At 42.7% G+C, this 23,541-nt stretch overlaps 1 protein-coding gene across 3 annotated transcripts in view; it reads left to right on the top strand.

Moving 5' to 3' along the window:
• LOC121283492 (multidrug and toxin extrusion protein 1-like) overlaps positions 1–23,541 on the top strand; it is a 48,056-nt gene that overhangs the window by 10,467 nt on the left and 14,048 nt on the right. For all 3 annotated transcript variants that reach the window (XM_041198135.1, XM_041198136.1, XM_041198137.1), the window contains exons 4-9: positions 7,508–7,656; positions 9,697–9,739; positions 12,548–12,592; positions 16,175–16,272; positions 20,910–21,007; positions 22,221–22,334. In XM_041198135.1, the coding sequence (XP_041054069.1) occupies positions 7,508–7,656; positions 9,697–9,739; positions 12,548–12,592; positions 16,175–16,272; positions 20,910–21,007; positions 22,221–22,334 (547 nt within the window). The remainder of the gene's footprint in view (positions 1–7,507; positions 7,657–9,696; positions 9,740–12,547; positions 12,593–16,174; positions 16,273–20,909; positions 21,008–22,220; positions 22,335–23,541) is intronic.

The raw sequence follows: 23,541 nt of genomic DNA, 5'->3' as shown, positions 1-23,541 counted from the left end.
GGTCGCCCCCTCAGTTTTCTCTGCTCCAACGAAAACAGCCCAAGTCTATCCAACCTCTCTTCATAACTTAAATGTTTCATCCCAGGCAACATCCTGGTCAATCTCCTCTGCAGCCCCTCCAGTGCAATCACATCCTTCCTATACTCAAATGAATGTTCAGATTGTCTGTGACCACAGGACACAGATTCTCCAAGTTTGTGCCCGTTACCATGGGAGCTCACACGATGCTTACACCTCACGGCACACACAGGTACCAAGGCTGTTCATGGCTCTCGTACGAGTGGATGGATGGTTCCTGGGTAACGAGGGCTATCCCTTGAAGAGGTGGCTGATGACCCCACTCTTCGGTGGTGGTGGAGAGGACTATCGGGCTAGTGAAGGTGCGCTTTAGATGCCTGGACCACTCAGTGGTAACATTGTAGTATCCTCCAGAGTATGTCATCCTCATAGTCATCGCATGCTGGGCCCTACACAACCTGGCTCTGGCAAAATGGGACCCACTGGAGGCTGAGGAAAGCGAGGCAGCTCACAGGCCATGGAGGATGACTCCAGTGATGGATTAGATGAAGAGCCTGTGGAGGTGCAGGGTGAGAACCTTGAGGCAGAGGACAGGAGCCCTCATGGAGGCAGGGAAACCAGGGATGCTTTGATCCAGCGAACCTTCTGCTTGGAATCCAACAAATGCTGGCCCAGCCAGTGAAGCCCACGTCCCTTAAATGAATTTTTTACAAAGGCATTGAAACCTCGTCAAGCCAATGGCACTGTCTCCTTGGCTCGCAATCAATCAATGGGAGCCCAACCCAGTACAGCAGTACCACACAACACCATACATTTACAAGCCGGTGCTGCATCTGGCACCTATTCAAACCATCCATTCAGCCAACTCAACCCAGTTAATTAAAATAAGTGTTTATGGTTCTTAACCTGAACAAAGAAAGTGCCCATCCGTAACACAAGAGTCAAAAAAAAAAATGACCAAATAACATTCCCTTTGACTCCCAAGTTTTACCGAATCAGATTTTGATGCAAGTACATGAAATGTTCACCGATTTATTTGTCTTTTTAACAGAACTGGACTGAGGTTTGGACATTTCCAAGTTAATCTTTCCATTCATGCTGCATTTCAGCTGCAACCATTCCATTCACTCCTGTCAGAAAGGTACTTAAAAAATAAATAAATAAATGTCCACATCCAGAACTAATGGAAGGAAGCCACTTCCAGAGACTTCCACGCCATCTCCCCACTAAAATGTGCCGAGGTCTCTGCTCCATCATGGCTGCCGTCTCCTTGGCACCAACCACTGAACGCTGTCACATCCGTCCAGAATGAAATTAATAAAATGGAATAAGTTCATTTAGAGTAAAGTGTCTTTAATGAGACAGGGGAAAGTAAAGCAGGTGAGCAAACAGTTGCTCCCTCAATGGGTGATCTGGTGTACAAAGGCTTTAGCGTGGGTAAGCGTATACAGGAACAAGGGAGTCACGAATGGCAGGGCTTTACTGTATGCCACAAATAAATCTTTAATAACTAACGCAGAATGTTAGTTTCCTCCTTAAACTTCGTTACTGTAATTCTCCCATTTGGTTCTGAGGGTAAATACACTGACTAGCATGGAACTGATTTTCATGCTGATTTCTATGCAAATTCTAATCTCTATCACAATTGATCCTGATTCTAATGCAAATTCTAACCTGTGCTGATTGTAAATACAATGCTTTATTGATTGCAGTGCTTGTTTGCTCCAATAATTTTCCTTGCAATTCACTACACAACATGAGTTGATCTTTATGCCACAATCTCTATCATTATTTCCAGTTCAATAATTTAATGAGAGTCCCAACAAATTCAGACAGAACTTTCCTTCTTAAAGCCATGATTGTGATCAAGAAATAAAATGATACAGATTGACTGTTGTAAAATGCTTTAATCACTCTGAGTGTACATATTTAACAGTGAAGGTAATATTTAAATACTAGTTGATTGCTCATGGCCTTTGTGCAAGCACATAATATCATCAAAAGTATATTTATTACATTCCATGGGTTTATAAATTCCTGCTATTCCATTACTCTCAAGATCATTGCAGACAAGGATGGCTGTTTCTTAAGTGATTCCAAGTTGTTTGCCTTCACAACTTGGTGTGGAAATCCATTTCACGTGTTTGCTATCACTCTGCGTAATTCAAGACTTTCTGATATCTGTCTAAATTTACCTCTTTCATAGTGTGAAACGTAATCTTTGACCAAGCCTTTAGTTACCAGTTTTAATATCTCCTTGCAGAGCTTGGTGTCAATTAATTTAAGAATTGTTCCTGTGAAGTGCCATGTGAGGTTTTGCTATGTTAAAGATGCTATATAAACGCAAGTGGTCCTACTATAATATAGTAATGTTCTTATATTCAAGTATACCCTTATATAATAGTAATCCAATATTGCACATTTGCCTATTCCATTCCCTTCATTGTTTCCTGCATCTCTAAAATCGGTTCTTGGGAGCTCCTTTTCCAGGCTGAAAAGCCATTGGCTCAAAAGTCTTATGACTTTGTTTGAGGTTAGAAATCAGGTTCAAAGCTCTTCTGTCATCTGCCTTCTAATCCCAGCAGCCATAAGTGGTCAAGATATACAATATTCATCTGCCTATATTACATAGTTCCGTTGTAACTTAATGATAAATGGGATGAGGATTTTGAATTATTCCCTCCTGGTTTACATTCATTTAATGAGCATTAGCACATTGTTCTTGGGTTACCAAAAAAAATCTTTTTTTTTGAAAAAAAAATCAGTTGAAACTGTCCCTGTGTTGCCACTGTTGGTGATATCATTGCATGTTGTGTCATGTGGTCACTGCAGATCACTGTTAGCTGAGATTCTTCAGTTACCTCATTACCCTAGACCAAACACAGCCTTTAAAACCAAAGAGCAGTGGTCACTGCAAAAGAGATCCATAAGCCATTAATATGTAAACTGAAACACAACTACTCCCTACTCTTCCTTCCTTGCCTTTACTAACATTGGCCCAGAGCACTGTTTCATGTTTGATTGGCTATGTATTTACCAGCAGCTAATGAAATTGGGACAAGGTGACACAAATAAAACAGTCCTGTGATTACAAGTGACCGGTGAGTTTGCTTAAAATTACCATGACTGTTTGAAAGGTCAGATGATTACTACTGTTCAGTGCAATTGCTCCATAGCAAGGACAAAATACTAATCTAAACGTGCTTCCATCAGGGTGATACCCTGGCCATTTATTTGCTCATAATCCAGGACTGTTGAGGGCAGTTGCAGTCCTGGTATTGCTTCCCTGCTTGCATGGAAGCTAAACATGCAACTGCTGATCCCAGAGAACATTGAGGAGCTCAAGAGGGATTACAAAGGTTGGAGGACCGTGAAACCCCTCTTTGAGTCCCTGACACACTGAAGGGAAGGGAAACATCAAGAGGTTTTTCATCCTCAGAGGCGCTCAGAAAGCTGGAAAGGAACAGATGGAAATGTTCCGACTCCAGAAAAACATGCAAAATCTGCTCCGGCTGCAGTCGATGGGGGTCGATGTTAAGGAGGAACTCCAAGAGGTGAAGAGCCAGCAAGCCTCGCTCTTTGCCTCGGAGGACTCCAAGATAATCTTCCGGTCCAGAGTCCGCTCCGTGGAACAGAATGAGATGTGCTCACATTTCTTCTTCCAAAAGGTACACAGAGAGAGCTTTGTGATCAGCAGCCTGAAGGAAGAAGACAGCTCAGTAAAGTCATCGCAGTCCAACATTTTGAGGATCAGCAAATACTTTTATGCCGGATTGTATGACATGAAGCCCACAGACAGCACAGCCTCCCAGTCCTTCCTGTCCTCTATCACGGAGGTCTTAGACGACAGTACAGGGGAGAGCCTGGACAAGCAGCTAACTCCTGACGAACTGACTAAGGCCCTTGAGTCCTTTGAGAAGAGTAAAACTCCCGGAAGCGACGGCTTGCCGGTGGAGCTGTATTCGGCTCTGTGGGACTGTGTGGGCCCAGCCCTGCTAGAAGTGTACAAGAGTATGCATATGGCCAGCAGTATGTCAGAATCCATGAGGAAAGGCATTATCACCCTCATCTACAAGCACAAGGGGGAAAGGTAGGAAATTAGAAACTGGCGACCCATTTCACTGTTGAAGGTGGACTATAAGATTCTGTCCAAGGTCATCGCCAATCGGGTCATGTCCACTCTGGAATTGGTGATCTACCCTGACCAGACCTGCACTGTGCTGAGCAGGAAGATCTCTGACAGCCTCGCGCTGCTCAGGGATACGATTGCCTATGTGCAGGACAGGGGTGTGGACACCTGCCTCATCAGCCTGGATCAGGAGAAGGCCTTTGACAGAATATCGCACACCTACATGGTGGACGTGCTCTCCAAAATGGGGTTTGGGGAGGGAATTCGCAATTGGATCCAACTGCTTTACACTAACATCAGTAGCGCAGTCTCAATCAATGGGTGGGAATCAGATAGCTTTCCTATTAAATCTGGAGTCAGGCAGGGCTGCCCTCTTTCCCCTCTCCTTTTTGTGTGTTGCATAGAATACTTTGCTGAGTCCATCAGGAAGGATCAGGGCATAAGAGGAGTGACGATCCCAGGCAGTGGAGGCACTCGGGTCAAAGCCTCCCTGTACATGGACGATGTCGCCGTCTTCTGCTCGGATCTGCTGTCAGTGCACAGACTGATCCACATCTGCGACCGGTTCAAACTGGCCTCAGGAGCCAACGTAAGTCGTGGGAAGATTGAGGCCATGTTCTTTGGGAACTGGGCTGACTGATCCTTTGTCCCCTTCACCGTCAGGGCTGATGGCCTGAAGGTGCTGGGGATATGGTTCGGAGGGACCAGGGCATGTGTTAGAAACTGGAAGGAGTGAGTGTCTATGGTGAAAAGAAATGGTGAAAAGGGAGCGACGCTCCCTCTCCATTGCGGGTAAGAACCTGGTCATCAGGTGTGAGGCACTCTCGCTGTTGCTGTACGTGGCGCAGGTCTGGCCCATTCCAGACTCCTGCGCGATGGCGATCACCTGAGCCATCTTTTGCTTTATCTGGAGGTTGAAAATGGATCGTGTTCGCAAGGATGTGATGTACAAGCCTCTAGATAAAGAGAGAAAAAAGTGCCCAACGTCGCCCTCATACTGATGGCCACCTTTGTGTGTGACTGCATCAAGCGGTGCGTAGACCCTCGGTACGCAAATACCAAGTGTCACTACGTGCTGAGGTTCTACCTGTCCCCAGTGTTGCGAAGAATGGGTCTGGCCACGCTGCCGTGGAACGCTCCAAGTAGTTGGACCGTGCTGTACCATCTGTCCCTCATGGAGAAAGTTATACAGAGAAACACCTTTGACCACAAGTCCATCAGGCAGTGGTCAGCACGTAACGTCTTAGAGGCCCTGAGGGAAAAGGAGAGGGTGGATCCTGTGGGATGGTTCCCTGAGCAGACTATCAAAGTCATTTGGCAGAATACCTCATCACCAGAACTTTCCAACAAGCACCAAGACGTAGCTTGGCTGGTGGTGAGAAAGTCCCTCCCCGTCAGATCCTTCCTACACGCCAGGAGTCTCACCCCCTCTGCACGTTGCCCTCGAGGTGGCTGTGGTGGGGTCGAGACCGTTGTTCACCTCCTTGTGGAAAGTCCCTTTGCAAAGAAGGTCTGGAGAAAGGTGCAGTGGTTTCTGTTGAGGTTCATCCCGAGCAGTTCTGTGACACAGGACTCTGTGTGCACTATGGGCTGTTCCCAGGGACACACACTGATGGTGATTTTGAAATGGTTTGGAATGTTCTTCCAGATATTTTATGAATAAAGTATATTTTTCAAAAAAAAAAATTGCTTCCCTGCTTGAGATGGGATGAAACCCAGAATAATTCAAGCCTGTATGGTTCAGCTACTTTCTGCCTGAACTTTCACAAGGGCAGTTTGGGAGGGGCAATAAATGCTAACCTTGCCAGCACCACTCGCATCCCAAATATTGTTTTTGAAAAAAGTTATTGGAACAGCCTTCCATTTGGAAGTTTTAGTCTCTTGAGTAACTTGTGTTTTTAATTGGGCCTTTTTAATGTAATAATAAAGCTTTCGAAGTTCATAGAACATTGGGGACAAGTGATACCTTGGAACTGGAAATAATGATCTAGTCAGATAGGTAATGTTATTTGAAGTTTTGCTTGGGTGAATAGGCCATAAATATTGCACACCATTGGGTGGAACCTCAGTAAGCAGCTCAGGAGAAGGCTGAATCATGCCAAGATTTTGGTGGTAGCTGCCAGTGTTGGGAAAGTTTTTGACTTGACACTGAACAAACAGCTGACAGTACAATGGTAGCACTGGAACTCAGGAGTGCTGAATATTGCAAACAAACATGTGGAAACTGACCCCATATTCCTGCAGAATATGTCTGCAAGACAAAATAGCAATAAACAAAGGGAAAAACCAAATAATGGAATCTTAGGGAACTCTCACTAAGTTTCTCTACAATTTTTTTTTCAGATGTTTGAATTTTCACAACCTAACTGCTTGGTGAAGGTGTTGTTGAAAATTATTTTGTTTCCTGAACCCCTGGTCCTGGTACTCTACTCCTACATCAGTTCAGCCCAGATGCTAGGCTTACAGTCCAAGTGTCCACCCTCAGTATTCTGCCTCTAACAAACAGATGGAAAGTCACTTGTGAAAAGGTCAGGAGACAAGTTAATTGCTAATTTCACATCTAAATGTGTGATGTATACCTGGAGCCTGCCCAAGTCATCCGACTTCAATACCGCTTAAACCAGCCACCTCCACATTCCCTGGCTCTGCTTCTGGCTAGCGCCCCTAGGAAACGCAACTAGAAATCCCTTTTTATGATATTTATTAAAAGCCAAACTGTCGAAGTAACTGGAGTTACGGTTCTGTTTTTTGGCATTTTTTCTCACAAACTATTTCTATAAATGAGTCTCTTATAAACTGTAACCTATTGCTTTAATGTCTACCATAGATGGCTTGGAATAACCTATTGTTGAATCACCTCTTTCTCCCTACCCCCCACTCCCCAAACCTGCCCCTCCAACAAACTTCTCAAACACTATATACTGGAGAATCTGTAAGGTGTCTGCTTACAGACATCATCACCTCAGACAGCAGAGCAGTCACTCAACCTCTTCCCACAGGCAAAACAACTTTTTAAGCAGCAAGGCATTGAATGTTAAATAACATAATACATGCATAAGAAACGGGAATCAGTCCACTTGGAGTTAATGTATCTTTTTTTTAGAAAACTGTTTTCTTGCAGTTCCTTGGATTGTAACATTCCCTTTGGACTTATCATCTGAACCTCTCTTTTTACAGGGCATGATCTGTAATGTTACATAAAAGTGCTCGAGTTACAAGTTTTTTTTTTGTTGCAAAGTACTTTGTTGCAGTTACTCTTTTGTGAGAAATATTTGTACCCAATGGAGATATGTAATTGATCCAAAAGACCATGCAGCTCAGCAGCGAAAATCAAAAGTTTATTTTTGTTCTGATTTTCAGACATTTGGTAGTAAAAACTTGAAGCGAATTGGCGTGATTCTCCAAAGAGGGATTCTCATTCTCATGATAGCCTGCTTTCCCTGCTGGGCGCTCTTCATTAACATCAAGCAAATCCTGTTGGCTTTCAAGCAATCTCCCGAGGTGGCCAAGTGAGTGTCCCTCTATCTTCCGTGGTCTTTGGGTGTGAGACATTTTTTTGTTAGAAAGAAAATCCTCTGTGGGCTCAGGCTAATGAAAGAGCAGCTTAGTGCACATGAAGCAGCTGGGTATTGGGATGATAGTTCACAGGTAACATGTCAGATTTAACTTGGAGAGAAGCCCAGTCTCATCTGGGTAAGAATCCAGCAGTGGCAAGGTAGGGAAATGAGAGGTTAAGCCAATGTATCTTACTCTAGGAACCACCTGGAATCCAGTATTGGGAAAACACAGACAACTGGCCACGTATTGTCCAGTTGGTTGGGAATGGTGGGCAAAATAGGGCATTTAACAAGCGAACACATTTGTCTTTTTTTTTCAAAAACAAAGAACTTGGTTGTGAAGGCTGCTGTTCAAAGCAATAAAGACATTTTTGAAATGCTTTACAGCCATTCATGTACAGTCACACAGGGAAGTATGACAGCCAATTTGTGCACAGCAAGTTCCCACAAACAGCAATGAGATAAATGACTGTGGATAAAAGCAAAATACTGCGGATGCTGGAAATCTGAAACAAAAACGAAAATAGTTGGAAAAACTCAGCGGGTCTGACAACATCTGTGGAGACGAATACAGTTAAAATTTTGAGTCCGTATGACTGTTCATCAAAACTAGGAAGTTCTGATGAAGAGTCATACGGACTCGAAATGTTAACTGTATTCCTCTCCACAGATGTTGTCAGACCTGCTGAGTTTTTCCAGCTATTTTTGTTGTTGTTGTAAACGGCTGTGGATGTTGGTTAAAGGTTAAATGAGGACACTGGGAGAATTGCCAGGCTCTTTGAGTGGGGCATATTTTCTCCACCTGTGAGGACAGATAGAACCATTGTTAAATGTCTTAGCTGAACAATGGCATTTGCAACAGTGTAATATTCCCTTAATACTGCACTGCAGTGTCAGTCACCAAGGGATAGGCAATAAATGATGGTCCAGCTAATAACACCCACATATCATGAATGAATAAAAAGGTCAAGGTTATGTCTTTGGATTGGACTTCTACCCATAACCTTCAGACTCGAGAGGTGAAAGCACTACCAATGAACCACAGCTGGCACACAAACTTAACTCAAATTAGGGGACCTACTCTCCCCTTTCTGGGCACTTGCTCCCCCATGGCCTTTGTAGGGTGGATAGGCTGAAGGTTGTAGTCACTAGTCCTTCCCCACAGCCAGCCAGTCAGTCATGGTCACTCTGTCATAGGTAAGTTGGAGTCTTGTTCTCACTTAAGAATATGTCTGCTTTCTTTTCTCTTGACATAAATGCTTTTGTAACCTTCTGTGGCTGTATGACAGACAATAGTAGTATAAGGGGAATATTTTTTCTTCAGAGTACTGTCTCTTTGAATAGAAAATAATAGCCTTGCAAAAAATTTGTCAATCCATTTGCCACCATGAAGAACTGAGGGTACAGTTGTTAGGCTGCTCTTATGTTTCTAGTTAGCAGTGTCATTCTCTCCATTGCAAACTGCTGGTGTCACTGGCTTCAAAACCACTCGGGAACTTTCCAGTCCCTGAAAACCTTGTTGTAGGTTGCAAACAGATTTCCCTTTCTGTGCCAGGGCCTCCTTGAAATTTTGCAGTTTTGTTTTAGCTAACATGTAAAACATGGACTGTTTCCTGTAATTAATGGAAGGGAGAAGTGGAGGGAGAGGGAACGGAGAAACCATGACATTAACACAAGCAGTTATGCTTTTAAAACCACATCAGATGAAATTCTGGTCTTTTACTCTTTTTTTTTAAAGACGTTTTCTCCAAATCACAGAACCCACAGAATTCAGTTTGAATGATGGCCTTTCGTGTAGTTTAAACTAATCATATTGTTCGGAGTTGCATCAATACTTGTTAAACACTAGTCCAGATTGCTTCATGCCCTTGAATGCTGGATTGTCACAATGTGTTTTGAGCATTGTGTGACCTTCCCACTTGTATTTTTGAGGTTACCATTGGTAGTCTGTTGTTACCCTATTGTTACCAGCATCTTTTATTTTTCTTGCAGTTTAACACAACTCTATGTGAAGATATTTATTCCTGGTCTTCCCGTAAGTAAATTATTATAGATAACGCAAGACTCATAACTGCACTGAAGACAGTTGTTTGGCTGAAATATGGAACAATTGAGTCCAATAAAGGAAAGTTACTCTGTGGGTTAATAATTGCCTGGTGTGATACTGAGCCATATGATGGAGTGGACCTTGCCAGTTTGATCCCTTTCTGGGTGGTGTTAGCTTGTATCAACTGGCCTGGTGTTCATGCTGCTGCATTTGCTGTTACTCTACATACATTAAGTTTTGCAAAGACATGAAAGCCTGGTGATTCTGAAGATGGTCATCAGCACCTTATTCAAGTGGGCATTGTTCACGTGCGAACAAATTTGAGCCCTGACAGCCTGATATGATCATGCAGAGCAACACACCGAAAACCAGCCCTGTTTTCGCCCAATGTCCACACTTGCAGACTTCCCAGTGGAAGTACTGAATTCTAAGCAGCAATGCCTGCTGATATTCCCTCTTCCAGACGTCTTGTGCATGGTTTGGGACCATTGCAGCTCATCACAGACCTTTGAACCTAGGAGCTTCTTGCTTGATAAGGGAGTTTGAATGTGTTGTTGTAAATGACTCCTGGGAGAGCATTTTCCCGGGGCAGACACAAGGAATTGCTTGGCGATGTGAGGGCTACATGGAAGTGATCAGAGATGGCCACGTCTGTGATTAGCACGATGGCAATCGAGAAGTCATGAGATGGCAGGGCTTAGGGGGTGGCTGTGAATATGGGTAGGAGAGTGTGTACAGAGGGAGATAATAAGGGAGGATCAGGGTGGTAGCAAACTTAGCTGAGAGGGCAAGGTGGAGAGGCTTCAGAAAGAGGCAAGGTGTCAACACCCATGCTGACACCTTGAATTTTCTAGCAAGGTCACGATGACAAGGTGATCATCTATAATAAGGTCATGGTTGGCAAGGGACTTGTTTGCAAGTGAAATAAGATTCCATGAGAAAATGTGGTGAGGGGCAGTGAGAACTGATTCTTTGGCAGAGTGTATAGGGTCACTAGTGGGGTAGGTGAGTGAAATGAGGAGGAGGTTGTCAAGATTAGCCCGGAGTGTTGGTTGGGGGAGATCAATTGAGGAGGAGGGGGCAGTTGGGGCTGCTGCTCATGAAGAGGCAACAATGAATATCTCAGTGAGTCCTTCAGAGAGGCATAGAGGGAAAGCTCTGAGCTTATCCATAATGGAGTTCAGTCTGGAACGGTAGTAACAGTGTGGTGGAATCGTGAATGCTTGGTTTAGGGATTTTAGGTGAAAAGTGCCTGAGGAGAGATTGAAAGGAAGTATGGTGGTTACCAAGCAAGGGAGGAGACAGGGGAGAAAGTAGAGTTAGAAAGTAAGAGGCTCAGGTGCCAAAATGCACATGTGAATGGGCACATCGCGTTTTAAGGTAAATTTGTTCTGGTTGCGAGAGAGGACACAAGATAGATTTCAAATATCCTGTGACGGGGTCAAGTTGCCTTCTACACAGGGTGGAGCACCAACAAACTGTAATCCGGCTTCTGAGACCAGCGTGAAGGCTAAGTAAGTAGGGAGCTGCTAGACAGGCAAAGTATTGGTGGCCGCCGTGCTAGTCGTTTTTATATGGAAAATGAGGCGAGGAGAGTCGAAGGTGAGCCAGCATTTGGTAATCCAGCTGAGTTGAGTAGTGGCATCGGTCAATAGTAGAGCGCACACCAATGGATCCAGTACCCCCGCAGAGGTACACCAGAAATACTGGGAAGTAGGTGCAAAAGGATGAGCAAAGGACATTAGGCAGCAGCACAACAGATGTCTGAGTAGCATGAAAACCAATCAGAATCCTACTCGTGAGAAAACTGAACACAGCAGCAGATACTAGAAATCACACAGCAGAGGACACGAGTCTCATTAGAAAACAGCAGTGTCCTTGGAAGTTTTTTATTCTTTCATGGGATGTGGGGGTCACTGACAAGGCCAGCATTTGTTGCCCATCCCTAATTGCCCTTGCAAGCAGTTAAGAGTCAACCACATTGCTGCGCCTCTGGCGTCACATGTAGGCCAGGCCAGGTAAGAGTGGCAGATTTCCTTCCCTAAAGGACATTAGTGAACCAGATGAGTTTTTATGACAATTGATAGTTTAATGGTCATCCTTACTGACACTGGCTTTCAATTCCAGAATTTTTATCAATTAATTTTATTAATTATTTGGATTTAAATTCCACCAGCTTACATGGTGTGATTTGAACCTGTGTCCCCAGAGCATTGGCCTGGGCCTCTGGATTACTAGTCCAGTGACATAGCTGCTATCTCACCATAAGCAGCAGAAAAATGAACTACTTCCGAGAAAGTGGGCTTGTGTCCTGGACCCAGCACAGCAACTAAATGAAGCTGAGGAACCAGAAGTGCACTGAAGTCTAGTCAGAAACTCAGCAGGTTATAGCAGCATGTGACTTGTTTATTGTGTTGAATTGGTTGCAGGAGGAGATCATTGACTGAGGTTTCACTTGAGCACATATAAAGAGACACTTGTTAAAATTGTGTGGTTGAGTTAGGAGGTGTATGCTTGTAACGTTCGACTCTGTAAATAAATGTAAGGCTGAGTAAAGATTGGCTCAGTGCTATCCTTCAGCAATTGGCTAACTAGAAAAAGGTGTTTATTTGTAAAAGACCCATTCAGTTTCTAAAGCTGTATTCTCTTACAATTTGGTCCTATGCAAGTGGCAGGTTCTATGCAGGTCAGATTCAAGTTTTTAAAGAAAGTCCAAATGTAAGTTTATTGTCCATCTCACCAATGTTAGCTACATATTTGTTTTTAGTAATTTTATTTTTCATCTTTCTTTCTTAGGCAACATTTATTTATGAATTAGAGAGCAGATACCTTCAGAATCAGGTATGTTTAATGAATGAAGGTTTAACTTTATTTTTGAAAATGCACAGGACTTGTGAAATATTACTAAATGCAGTGTTGACTCATTTCTGTTGGTTTGAATTTTGGCTGTAATCAATAAATTGGATGACTTTGGAAATACAAACTGTCAAGTGCCATAGTAATAGAAGAGCGTTCAATCTGCTAAGTTGCTGATGTTAGCAATACCTTTGTGGGGAGGTAAAGAGCAAAAGGTTACCTGTCTCCCAACAAGAGGGAGGAACAAGTGACAGTCCCATCATCCCAGACACATTCTCACTTTTGTCTTGAGACAAACCTGTTCTGACAGCATACCGCCTGGAGTAATTTCCTTTATTAGTGAACAAATAAGTGTACTTCATGGGCTTACATTAGCCTCGAAACAGGTTTTTCAGGCAAACTTGCCTCAATTATTTTTTTATGCTCGGTGAGCCTCCTCCCATGCTACTTCATCTCATCCTTTCAGCTGTTAGGAAATTGAGACAGTTTAAGTAAGTTATATTGGTATTTGTGGATGTTAGGAATGAGTTTTAGCTTTTAATGTTTAAGTTTGATTTGTATTTCTATATTTGTGTGTTAAGAAAGATCAAATTGAGTTTTAGTTTCACTTTAAAAAGGTGCCTGCATTTTAATGAGTTTTACGACTTAAGTTAAACAAGAGTAGAAAAACAGTGCTGTTGCCTAGCAACAGGCTTCCAGAGAGGCAGGTCCCTCCCACAGGCACACAGACACAAAGATCTAGAAAAGCAATTTTGAGTTCAGTTTTGAAGACAGCTGCCAAGCAGAAACAACCTAGAAGGGCAGATAGCTAGTTCCAAGATAAAGTTGGTTGAAAGTAGTTGCAGGAGAGACTGAAGCAAAGGGGACAGATAGCAAGTCCCCAGCTCTAGAAAAAACCAAGAATCCAGGGGTGTGGAACAGGAGAAAGTCCCAAGCAGACCTTTTAGTCAAAGGAAGGACAGGAACCTGGGAAAAAGTCCTGTTAAGTGAAGTTAGTGAAAGGCTTCAAGTTTAAAGAGATAAAGATTTGAGAAGTCAGAAGGTACAAAGAGACAACTGAAGGTCTGTAACTCCTTGCTATGAGCATGTGATGCAGAGGTGTATTGTTGATGGCTGTGCCAGTGAGAGAATGTGTGGAAGACAGCTTGAATGCATGTGGTGACCCAGGGGAGAGAAATGTCGGAAAGAGAGTTTGAAACCCTGGAGGTGAATCTTTGTGGAAGGCTTCTGAGAGAAAGCGTTGGTTTGGGAGAAGATTCCAAGGCGAGTTCTTGGAAAGTGGAGATTAGAAACCCTCTTGTGAAAGACTGAGTGCAGTGAGATCGGTTGGCTCATGGTGTGACAAGCTTCTGGGGCGAGTTGAGGAGAGATCCATAGCATCCGATTGAAACATAATGACAGATGCCACCTCAAAGTGTGATGTGTCTGACTATGTGGTGTCTATTGGTTTACATGGACTGTGTACTTACTGGGAACATTAGACTATAAGATAGCTTGTGTTATCCTTATAAATCTGTAAATATAGTTCATTTTTTTTCTTGTTTAATAAACATTTTATGCTTTTGTTAAAAGTTCATTAGCTGACTCCAGTAACTCTGTTTGGTAGCCTCTCTCCACATATCTAAATGGACAAATAAATGTTAGGTTTTTAAATTCATGGGATGTGTGCCTTGCTGGCTAGGCCACCATTTATTCCCCATCCCTAATTGCTCTTGTTCAGAGGGCATTTTAAGAGTCACGTTTTACGCCAGACCAGGTAAGGAGGGCAGATTTCCTTCCCTAAAGGACATTAGTGAACCAGATGGGTTTTTATGACAATCGGCAATGGTTTCATGGTCATCATTAGACATTTAATTCTAAATCTAATTGAATTTTAATTAAATTTAAATTTCACCATCTGTTGTGGTGGGATTCAAACCTGGGCCTCCAGAGCATTATCCGGGTTACTGGAATACTAGTCCAGTGACAATACCACTATTCCACAACCCCCCCCCCCCCCCCCCCCCCCCCCCGGCATTTATCAAGCTCTGAGCTCCACCCTGGAATCAGGCTTGTCCAGTGGTAACCTCAGCTAAGGATCATAACACAGCATAACCCTCTTCCTTTCTCCTCCTGTGTTTACCTAACTTGCCCCTTAAATGCATCTGTGTTATTCACCTCAAGCACTCCATTTGGTTATGAGTTCCACATTCTCACCACTCTCTAAGTAAAGTACTTTCTCCTGAATTCCCGATTAGATTTATCCTCTATTTACATTCCTAATTCTGGTCTCGCCCACAAGTAGAAACATGCCTTTTCTGCAATTTTATACTATGTGTTTCTACATAAAAAGTTATGGAGTTGAAAATGCACCAGAGGGAAGAAAGGTTACCCTTTACATCTGCATGAAGCATCCTCCTGAAGGCTTTCACTCTGCCCAACATTTTACTTGACAATTGGCCTCAGCTGGTTCCCCTCTCCAAAGAAATCGCAGGGTTACAGGAAGGACAATGCCTCATTTCATTTTTCCTTTTTCTTTCAATGAGCCACGTATTCATGTCACTTATTCCTAAATAGTCTTCAACATTGCTCTCCAACTGCTAGAAACCTAGCAACATGAGCCTGACCAAAGCCTTTCCCCCTCCTGCAGGCAGTACAGTTGAGATAAACTGAGAGGTATTTAATCTGTGTTCCGGCGCATGTTCCTCATGTCCATCCAGGCCATTATAGAATTATACAGCAAAGGAGGCCATTTGGCCCAATGTGTCCATGCCAGCTCTTTAGCAGAACTATCCAATCAGTGTCACTCCACCTCACTTTCTCCAAAACCCTGCATGTTTTTACTTTTCAAGTATTCATCCATTCCCTCTTGAAAGTTACCATTGACCCTACTTCCACCACCCTTTCAGGAATTGCATTCTAGATCGTAACTCGCTGGGTTAAAAAGAATTTCTCCGCATCCCCCACTCCCATCTGGTTCTTTTGCCAATTGCCTTAAATCTCTTTCCTCTAGTTACTGATCCTATTGCCAGATGGCTCTTAATTTTGAACACCTCTGTTAAATTTCCCATTAACGATCTCTGCTCTGAGGAGGACAATCCCAGCTTCTCCAGTCCCTCCACCTAACTGAAGTCCCTCACCCTGGCATCTTTTCTAGTAAATCTCCTCTCTGCCTTCTGCAAGGCCTTGACATCCTTCCTAAAGTGTGGTGCCCACATTTGGACACTGTAACCTAGCTGAGGCCTAACCGGCGGTTGGTAAAGGTTTAACGTAACAAGTGTTGTTACTCTGCCTATTGATAAAGCCAAGGACCCCTGTTTCTGTACCAGCCTTATCAACTTGTCCTGCCATCTTTAGAGACTCCAGGTCCATATTTTCCTGCACCCCCACCTCTGCCCCCCACTGTCCCCCTTTAGAAATTATAACATTTTGTTTATATCCCCTCCTCTTGTTCTTACACTTAAAAAGCGTTACTTCCGTGCTTCTCTGCTTTAAATTTTATCCATCATGTCTCTTCCCATTTCACTGTCTATTTGATCAGCTAAATGGAAACAGCAAGAACTGGTTTATTGTTTCTTCTCATTCCAGGGGATTATCCTGCCACAGATTTTCACTGGTTTCGCAGCCAACATTTTTAATGCTGTGATAAATTACATCTTGCTGTATGTGCTAATGCTGGGAGTGCCGTAAGTAGCACATAATTCTTTCCTTTTTCAAAGAAAAATGAAAACTGTAGTCACCTGTTTGTGATAGGCCTTTCCCTGTATATCTGTATTCATTTCTCCCGTATCACCCCTTCTGCCCCACCCCCCATTGTTTGCTTGAAGGGGAGAGCAAATGAATTCTACAGTCCTCCACTTCAACCACCCCATCAAAATTCTTCAATTGATTATTTCACAAGCTGAGGTTGAGATATCTTTCTTGGGGAAAGCTATAGAAGGTAACAGAACCAAGGAGGGTGAATGGAATTAGGACACAGATCAGCCATGATCTAAAGGAATGGTAGAGCAAGCTTGAGAGGCTGAATAGCCCCCTCCTGCTCTACGCTGAGAAAAAAAAGCAAAAACTTGAGAAAGCAAATTGTGGGATATGAACAGGTAGGCCCACCTAGTGGGGCATAGTTATGAGTGCATGTAGCCCAAAAACTCGGTTGTCTGCTTACATGCAGATTTAGAAATTTGTACTTGTGGCACTCACTTCCAACCTAAATAGGAACTCTCGGCATCTTTTAAACATAGCAAAATATCCCAAGAAACTTCAGAGGAGTTTTATCAAGCAAAACGTGACAGGTGACCAGAAGCTTAATCAGAGGTAGGTTTTAAAGCAGTGTCTTAAAGTTAGGAGAGAGAGCAGAGAGGTTTAGGGAGGGAATTCCAAAACTTGGGTCATTGGCAGCTGAAAGGCAAAGCCTCTAATGGTGGAATGGTGAAAATCGGAGATGCTCAAGAAGCCAGAATTAGAAGAGTGCAGATATCTTGGAGGGTGGGGGCTGGACGTGTTGAGGAATTTGAAAACAAGGATGAGAGTTTAAAATTCTGCACACCCCGTTGTGTAACTAGCCACTGGAAGAGTTTTGCAAAAGCAGTTCTTGGTGGTTCAGCCTCCAATTTCCCATTTGATTGTTTCAGCCTTGATGGTGTCTTTCACTGCAGGCCTTAACCCTTCATCTGGGTTTCTCAATCTAATTTTAAAAAACATGAAGCCAAACTGAACCTGCCTATCTTGTGTGATAGGAGGCTCATTCCGTGGATGAGGTTTACCTATGATTAGTGCAGTCCTATTATTTCTGTGTATGCTCTTCTTAACACACAAATTAATTTGTTTGTTGTAAATAGGTTAATAATTATGTAAAAATAATGCACGCAAGAATGTTATACTGGTACGGTGAACACTGATTAACGAACCGACCATAAACAAGTTTGCAGTCACTCCATGCTATTTAGAGATTACCTCTATTTTTGTCCTGTAATTTAAAAAGAAGTCCTCCTAGATCCGGCTAAGGCTAATAAGCCTGCTGTTGGTCCTTATCCCTAGTTGCCTTGAGACAGTATTGAGGGACCTTCTCTAGTAGTTTTTTACACTTTAAAAATAGTATCAAAAGTCAACCAGTTATATTGTGACACTGGAGCCACAGGTAGGTCGGGTCCAGTCAAATTGGAGTGGCCACTTCTCTTTCCCAAAGTACATTAGTGAGCCAGTTGGCTTTTTACAGTAACCTGGCAGCTTTCGCTGTCATCTTTCATTGTCATTTTTTTTTGGGGTCGACTGTGGCTCAGTTGGTAGCATTCTTGCCTCTGAATCACAAGATTCTGGGTTCAAGCACAAAAAAAAATCAAAGCTGCTAGTGCAGTTCTGAGGGAGTGCTGCATTGTCAGAGTTCTGTTTCTCTGAGTGGTTAAACAGAGCCACTGTCTGCCCCCTTTCGCGAATGTGGAAGATTGTATCGTGCTATTTTGAAGGAGAGCATAGGAGTTATTCCCAGTGTCTTGGTCAGTATTTATCCCTCAATCAGCATCACAAAAATAGATTATCTGGTCATTATCGCATTTCTATTTTGATTGGGAGCTTGCTGTGCACAAATTGGCTGTTGTGTTTCCTACATTACAAGAGTGACCACTCTTCAAAAGTATTTCACTGACAGTAAAGCACTTTGAGTTGTCCAGTGGTCATGAAAAGCACTATATAAATGTAAGTCTTGTTTCCCAGCTACTTGGTCACAAATGTAGTAGATTTATTGACTCTCAACCTGCCTTGATGGGATTTGAACTCATGATCTCTAGGTTCATGGTCCGGTACCAAGGATCAGTACTTAGCCCCAGCTGTTCATACTATATATCAATGATTTGGATGTAGGGACCAAATGTAATATTTCCAAATTCATGGATGACACAAATCTAGATGGGAATGTGTGTTGTGAGGGAGATGCAAAGTGACTTCAAAAGGAATTGGACAGACTTAGTGAGCGGGCAAGAACATGGCAGATGGAATATAATGTGGAAAAATGTGAGGTTATCCACTTTGGTAGGAGGAACAGATGTGCAGAATAGTTCTTAAATGGTAAGAGATTAGAAAGTTTACATGTACAAAGGGACCTGGATGGCCTTATCCATAAGTCACAGAGCTAACATGCACGTACAGCAGGCAATTACATGGAATATTAGCTTTTATCGCAAGAGGATTTGAATAGAGGAGTAGCGAAGTCTGTCTTCAATTATATAGAACCTTGGTTAGACTACACACTGAGTACTGTGTATAGTTTTGGTCCCCTTTTTTTACGAAGCATATTATTGCCATAGAGGGTCTATACAGCGACCCTGAGTTCTAGATTCTCCCACAGGAGGAGACATCCTCTCCACATCCACCCTGTCAAGACCCCTCAGGATCTTAAGGATTTCAATCAAGTTACCTCTTACTCTTCTAAATTGCAGTGCATACAAGCCTAACCTGTCCAACCTTTCCTCATAGGACAACCTGCCCATTCCTGGTATTAGTCTAATAAATCTTCTCTGAACTCTGCATTTACATCTTTCTTTAAATAATGAGACAATGAATATACAATATTCCAGATGTGGTCTTACCAATGTCCTGTATAACTGAAGCAAAACCTCCCTACTTTTGTGTTCAATTCCCCTCACAATAAATGATAACATTCTGTTAGCTTTCCTAATTACTTGCTGTACCTGCATACTAGCGTTTTGTGATTCATGCACTAGAACATCCAGATCCCTCTGAATATCGGAGCTCTGCAACCTCCCACCATTTAGATAATAAGCTTCTCTTTCTTTCTTCCTGCCAAAATGGCCAATTTCACATTTGCCCACATTATACTTAATTTGCCAGATTTTTACCCACTCACTTAACCTACCTATGTAATTTGTAGCCTTCTTATGTCCTCTTCACAATTTACTATCCTACCTATCTTTGTGTAGTCAGCAAATTTAGCAATCGTTCCTTCAGTCTCATCATCCAAGTCATTTATATAAATTGTAAAAATCTAAGGCCCCAGCACTGATCTCTCTGGCACACCACTCGTGACAGCCAGATAAAAGACCCATTTATGCTTACTCTCTGCTTCCCGTTAGCTAGCCAATCCTCTGTCCATGCCAATATGTTACCCCTACACAATGAGCTTTTATTTTCCACAATAAAGTTTGATTTGACACTTTATCAAATGCGTTGTGGAAATTTGTGCTGCAAAAATTGGAGAAGCAGCTTTAAATTCCAGCCTTAGTTAAGGTTCACACTCTTCTTGCCCCAAGACAGACACAGGCATTGGCCTCTGTTGGATAGACAGAAATGTTGTTCAACCAGAAATGAGTGAAAATTTAGCAGGATTTCTGTATTAAATTACTCAGTCCCTAGATAACTTTCCAATGGTATTGGGAAGAATTACAAAGGTTCCCACTCAGCAATGGAATTTGGGGTCCATGTCCAGCCAAGGGATAAAAATACATGTTACCTTATTGAAAATTCCTTACATTATTTGAAGTATTGGAAACTATATGAATTGATCAAAGTACAATTGAAAGGTTTACAACGTACGGCCATGCGGTATAGAATATACAATGAAGGACCTATAAACTCCAGTGCCTGTGAATTGGTGGCACATCTAGGAATTGAGATTCCATCATAACCCTACAACAGAAAGTGTTGACCAGTTTACTGTTATCCCAATCCCTCGGTTATGTTATTGCTTTTAAGCATGCTGTACACTGAGCTGCCCTGTATAAACTTAAAAATTACTCACCTTTTTTGGCCTCATGATCACCATTGCCCATGTAGTATCATACCTATCTAACCTTATTTTTGTTGTCTCTGGCTGCATAGTTGTTGCTATGCCAGCTGTGGCTATGTGCATCAGTCGGAAATTTCCCACTCCAGACTCGCAGTGCAGTGAGATTGCTGCATTGTCAGAGATGCCATCTTTCGGCTGAGATGTTAAACCAAGACCCCGCCTGCCCTCTTGGGTAGATGTAAAAGATCCAGTGGATATTATTTTGAAGTAGAGCAGAGGATCTTTCTCTGGTGTCCAATACCAAAAATACTAATAATCCAAGACATTACCCATTGCTGTTTGTGTGACTTCACTGAGTCCAAAAGTGCTGCCTATTTCCCACGTTACAACAGTATGGCTTTACTTTGTTGGTCATAAATTGCTTTGGGGCATCCCAAGGGTGTGAAATGTGCTTTATAAATGCTTTTATGCTGGCCAATATGTAAAAACGAAATCCTTCCAAATCCAGTTTTGATGAGGCGAGCTCTCTGTTGAATTGGCAGATTTGGAACCACATTTAACACGTGAATGTAATTTTTTTTTATACAGAGGCTCTGCTGCTGCCAATGTTGTGTCTCAGTACTGTCAAGGCATTCTCCTGTTTATATACATTCGATGGAAAAAGTTGTATGTTGGGACCTGGACAGGTAATTAATGTTTGTCTGGGAGGAGATTTGTGTGGAGTACAAATACCAGCATAGACTGGCATGTTAGATGGATCCAAGCCAGATGGTGAAGTATGAAACCAGACCTAGATCTTTTCCTTGATAGTAGGTTTATTCACAGGGTTCAGCCTTTCAGATCTCTGCCTCCTAACTACTACCCATGTGTTGCACTTGACCCTTTGGCTGGTCCCGTGGGTGCTGACGGCTGTCCAGTACTAAATGAGTGATTTTAGATGGGGAATGCCAGCAAGAGATTTGACTGTTAAGGGGATTATAGCCAAGTCTGATCTTGTTCTCACTCGTGGTAAAAACACTTTCCATCAAGAATCACTGGGCAGCAATGAGATGTGGAAGTGTAGGCGGATGGATCCCCTCCTGGCTTAGAGCTGCTGCGGCAAATTATAGCACCTCTGCCACTAATTAGATGAGACACGATCAACTCTGGGACCATCCCCCATATGGTTATATGGCTCACTTCATCTCCGAGTGGCATATTTCCCTATCACTACCTCAGGAACGATAACAGAATTTGAAAATTATGAATGCATGTCCTGAAGAGTTGCTAAAAGTGGAAACCCGTAGAAGAGGGGGAGGTTGCTGCGGACTAATATCAAGTTCTGTGAGGCAATAAGCCATAAGGAAGCTGCAGAGTTCTGGTAGGAAACCAGTGAAGGATGGCTAGGCAGTTCTGATGGCCAAATGGTCAGGATATTGCAAGCAGGCATTGTAACCATAAGGTCCAACATGGCCTTCTCTCTTTCTTTTATGTTCTGAAATGGTTATGCAAAATTCAGCAAGGCTAAATCATGTAACCCAGTCCATCACATTCTGGTCTTCGTGGATCAGTATCTCACCATTTGTTGCAATTCCTTGAGTGTTCAGGCGGGTGATCCATTTCCAGACATCAATGTTTATCAGCTTTTAGGAAGCCAAGATGACCCGTCACCAGTGTTTTGTATCCTTCTTTGTAGGAGAAGCAGTTAACCTTCACACAGTGAGATTGCACGATGGGCATGACTGAGATCACAAAGTTGGTGTGAATTCAGCTTTATCCTAAAAATGACCAGGCTGCAATTCATAACTTGAACCTAGAATTTTCTCTTCCTGCTCCTCCCTTCTTTCCTCCTAATCTTCTTGGATAGTTTGTTTATTTATTTGTACATTGTGTCAACTATACCATTTTGTTCTTGCCTAGGATGGTCCACTGACTGCCTGCAAGAGTGGGGCCGTTTTATACAGTTGGCAGTTCCTAGCATGCTGATGATGTGTATTGAATGGTGGACATATGAAATTGGAATTTTCCTTGCAGGTAAATAAACTAACATTTCCTCTTTGAAGTCCCTGACTCTCTTATTAATTAACGAGTGAAAGCCTTTTTTGTTAGGCGTACAGGTTGAGTATCCTTTATCCGAAAAAAATCCAAAAACCCCACTTTTTTTAACCTTATTGACCTTTAGCGCAGGAAGTCTAGTCTTTTGTCTGCACCTTGTGATTTTTGTGGTAAACGTGCCAAAAAGAAACTTATTACAGGTACCTCTATTCATTATTCATTATACAGCTTTCCTTTCTAGCCATTTTATTTACTATAGACTAGAGCTAGCTTAGGCTATTGTAATTTTATAAGCAGTATCCATAAATCAAAATTATCTAAAATCCAAATTGCTATTAGCCCCAAAGGTTTCAGGTAAAGGATACTCAACCTGTACTCCACTTCAGATTTCTGGTGAAATAATTGACAGCCCAAGTGTAACACAACTATGACAACTCGCATTTATAAAGCTCCTGTTAACACAGCAAGATGTCCTGAGGCAATTCACTAGAGCGTTATCAAAGTTAAACACGGAACCACCTAAGGAGATGTTAGGACAGGTGACCAACAGCTTGCTCAACAGGTAGAATTTAAGGAGTACCCTAAATGAGAAAAGGGAGAGAGAGGTAGAGAAGTGGAGTTGTTTAGGGAGGAAATCCAGAACCTTAAGGCCAAGGTAGCTGAAAGAGAATAGAACTGGGACAGGGAGATCCTGCGAGTAATAGTTAAGAGGGATCAATAACCAGGGGGCATAGATTTAAGGTAAGGGGTAGGAGGTTTAGAGGGGATGTGAGGAAGAATTTTTTCACCCAGAGGGTGGTGGGAGTCTGGAACTCACTGCCTGAAAGGGTGGTAGAGGCAGAAACCCTCTTAACATTTAAGAAGTATTTGGATGTGCACTTACGATGCCATGGCATACAAGGCTATGGGCCTAGTGCTGGAAAATGGGATTAGAATAGTTAGGTACTTGTTTGACCGACGCAGACTCGATGGGTTGAAGGGCCTTTTTCTATGCTGTAGACCTCTGTGACTCTAAGTTTGTCACCATCAATGTTTAAATGATGGGGTGAGGTAATGTGTTTTTAAAAAAAAACAGACAAAACATTGGGTGATATCACAAGCTCTGTGCACACAATTCTGGTCAGCAGACTACAATGGAGGTATGCAACCCCTGGAGGTGGTGCAGAATAGTGAGTGCTTCAAGCTT

Source organism: Carcharodon carcharias, chromosome 10 (assembly GCF_017639515.1).
Source record: "Carcharodon carcharias isolate sCarCar2 chromosome 10, sCarCar2.pri, whole genome shotgun sequence".
Taxonomy (NCBI): Eukaryota; Metazoa; Chordata; class Chondrichthyes; order Lamniformes; family Lamnidae; genus Carcharodon; species Carcharodon carcharias.
Note: the sequence above shows the minus strand (reverse complement) of the source record. Positions and strands in the feature narration are given on the sequence as shown.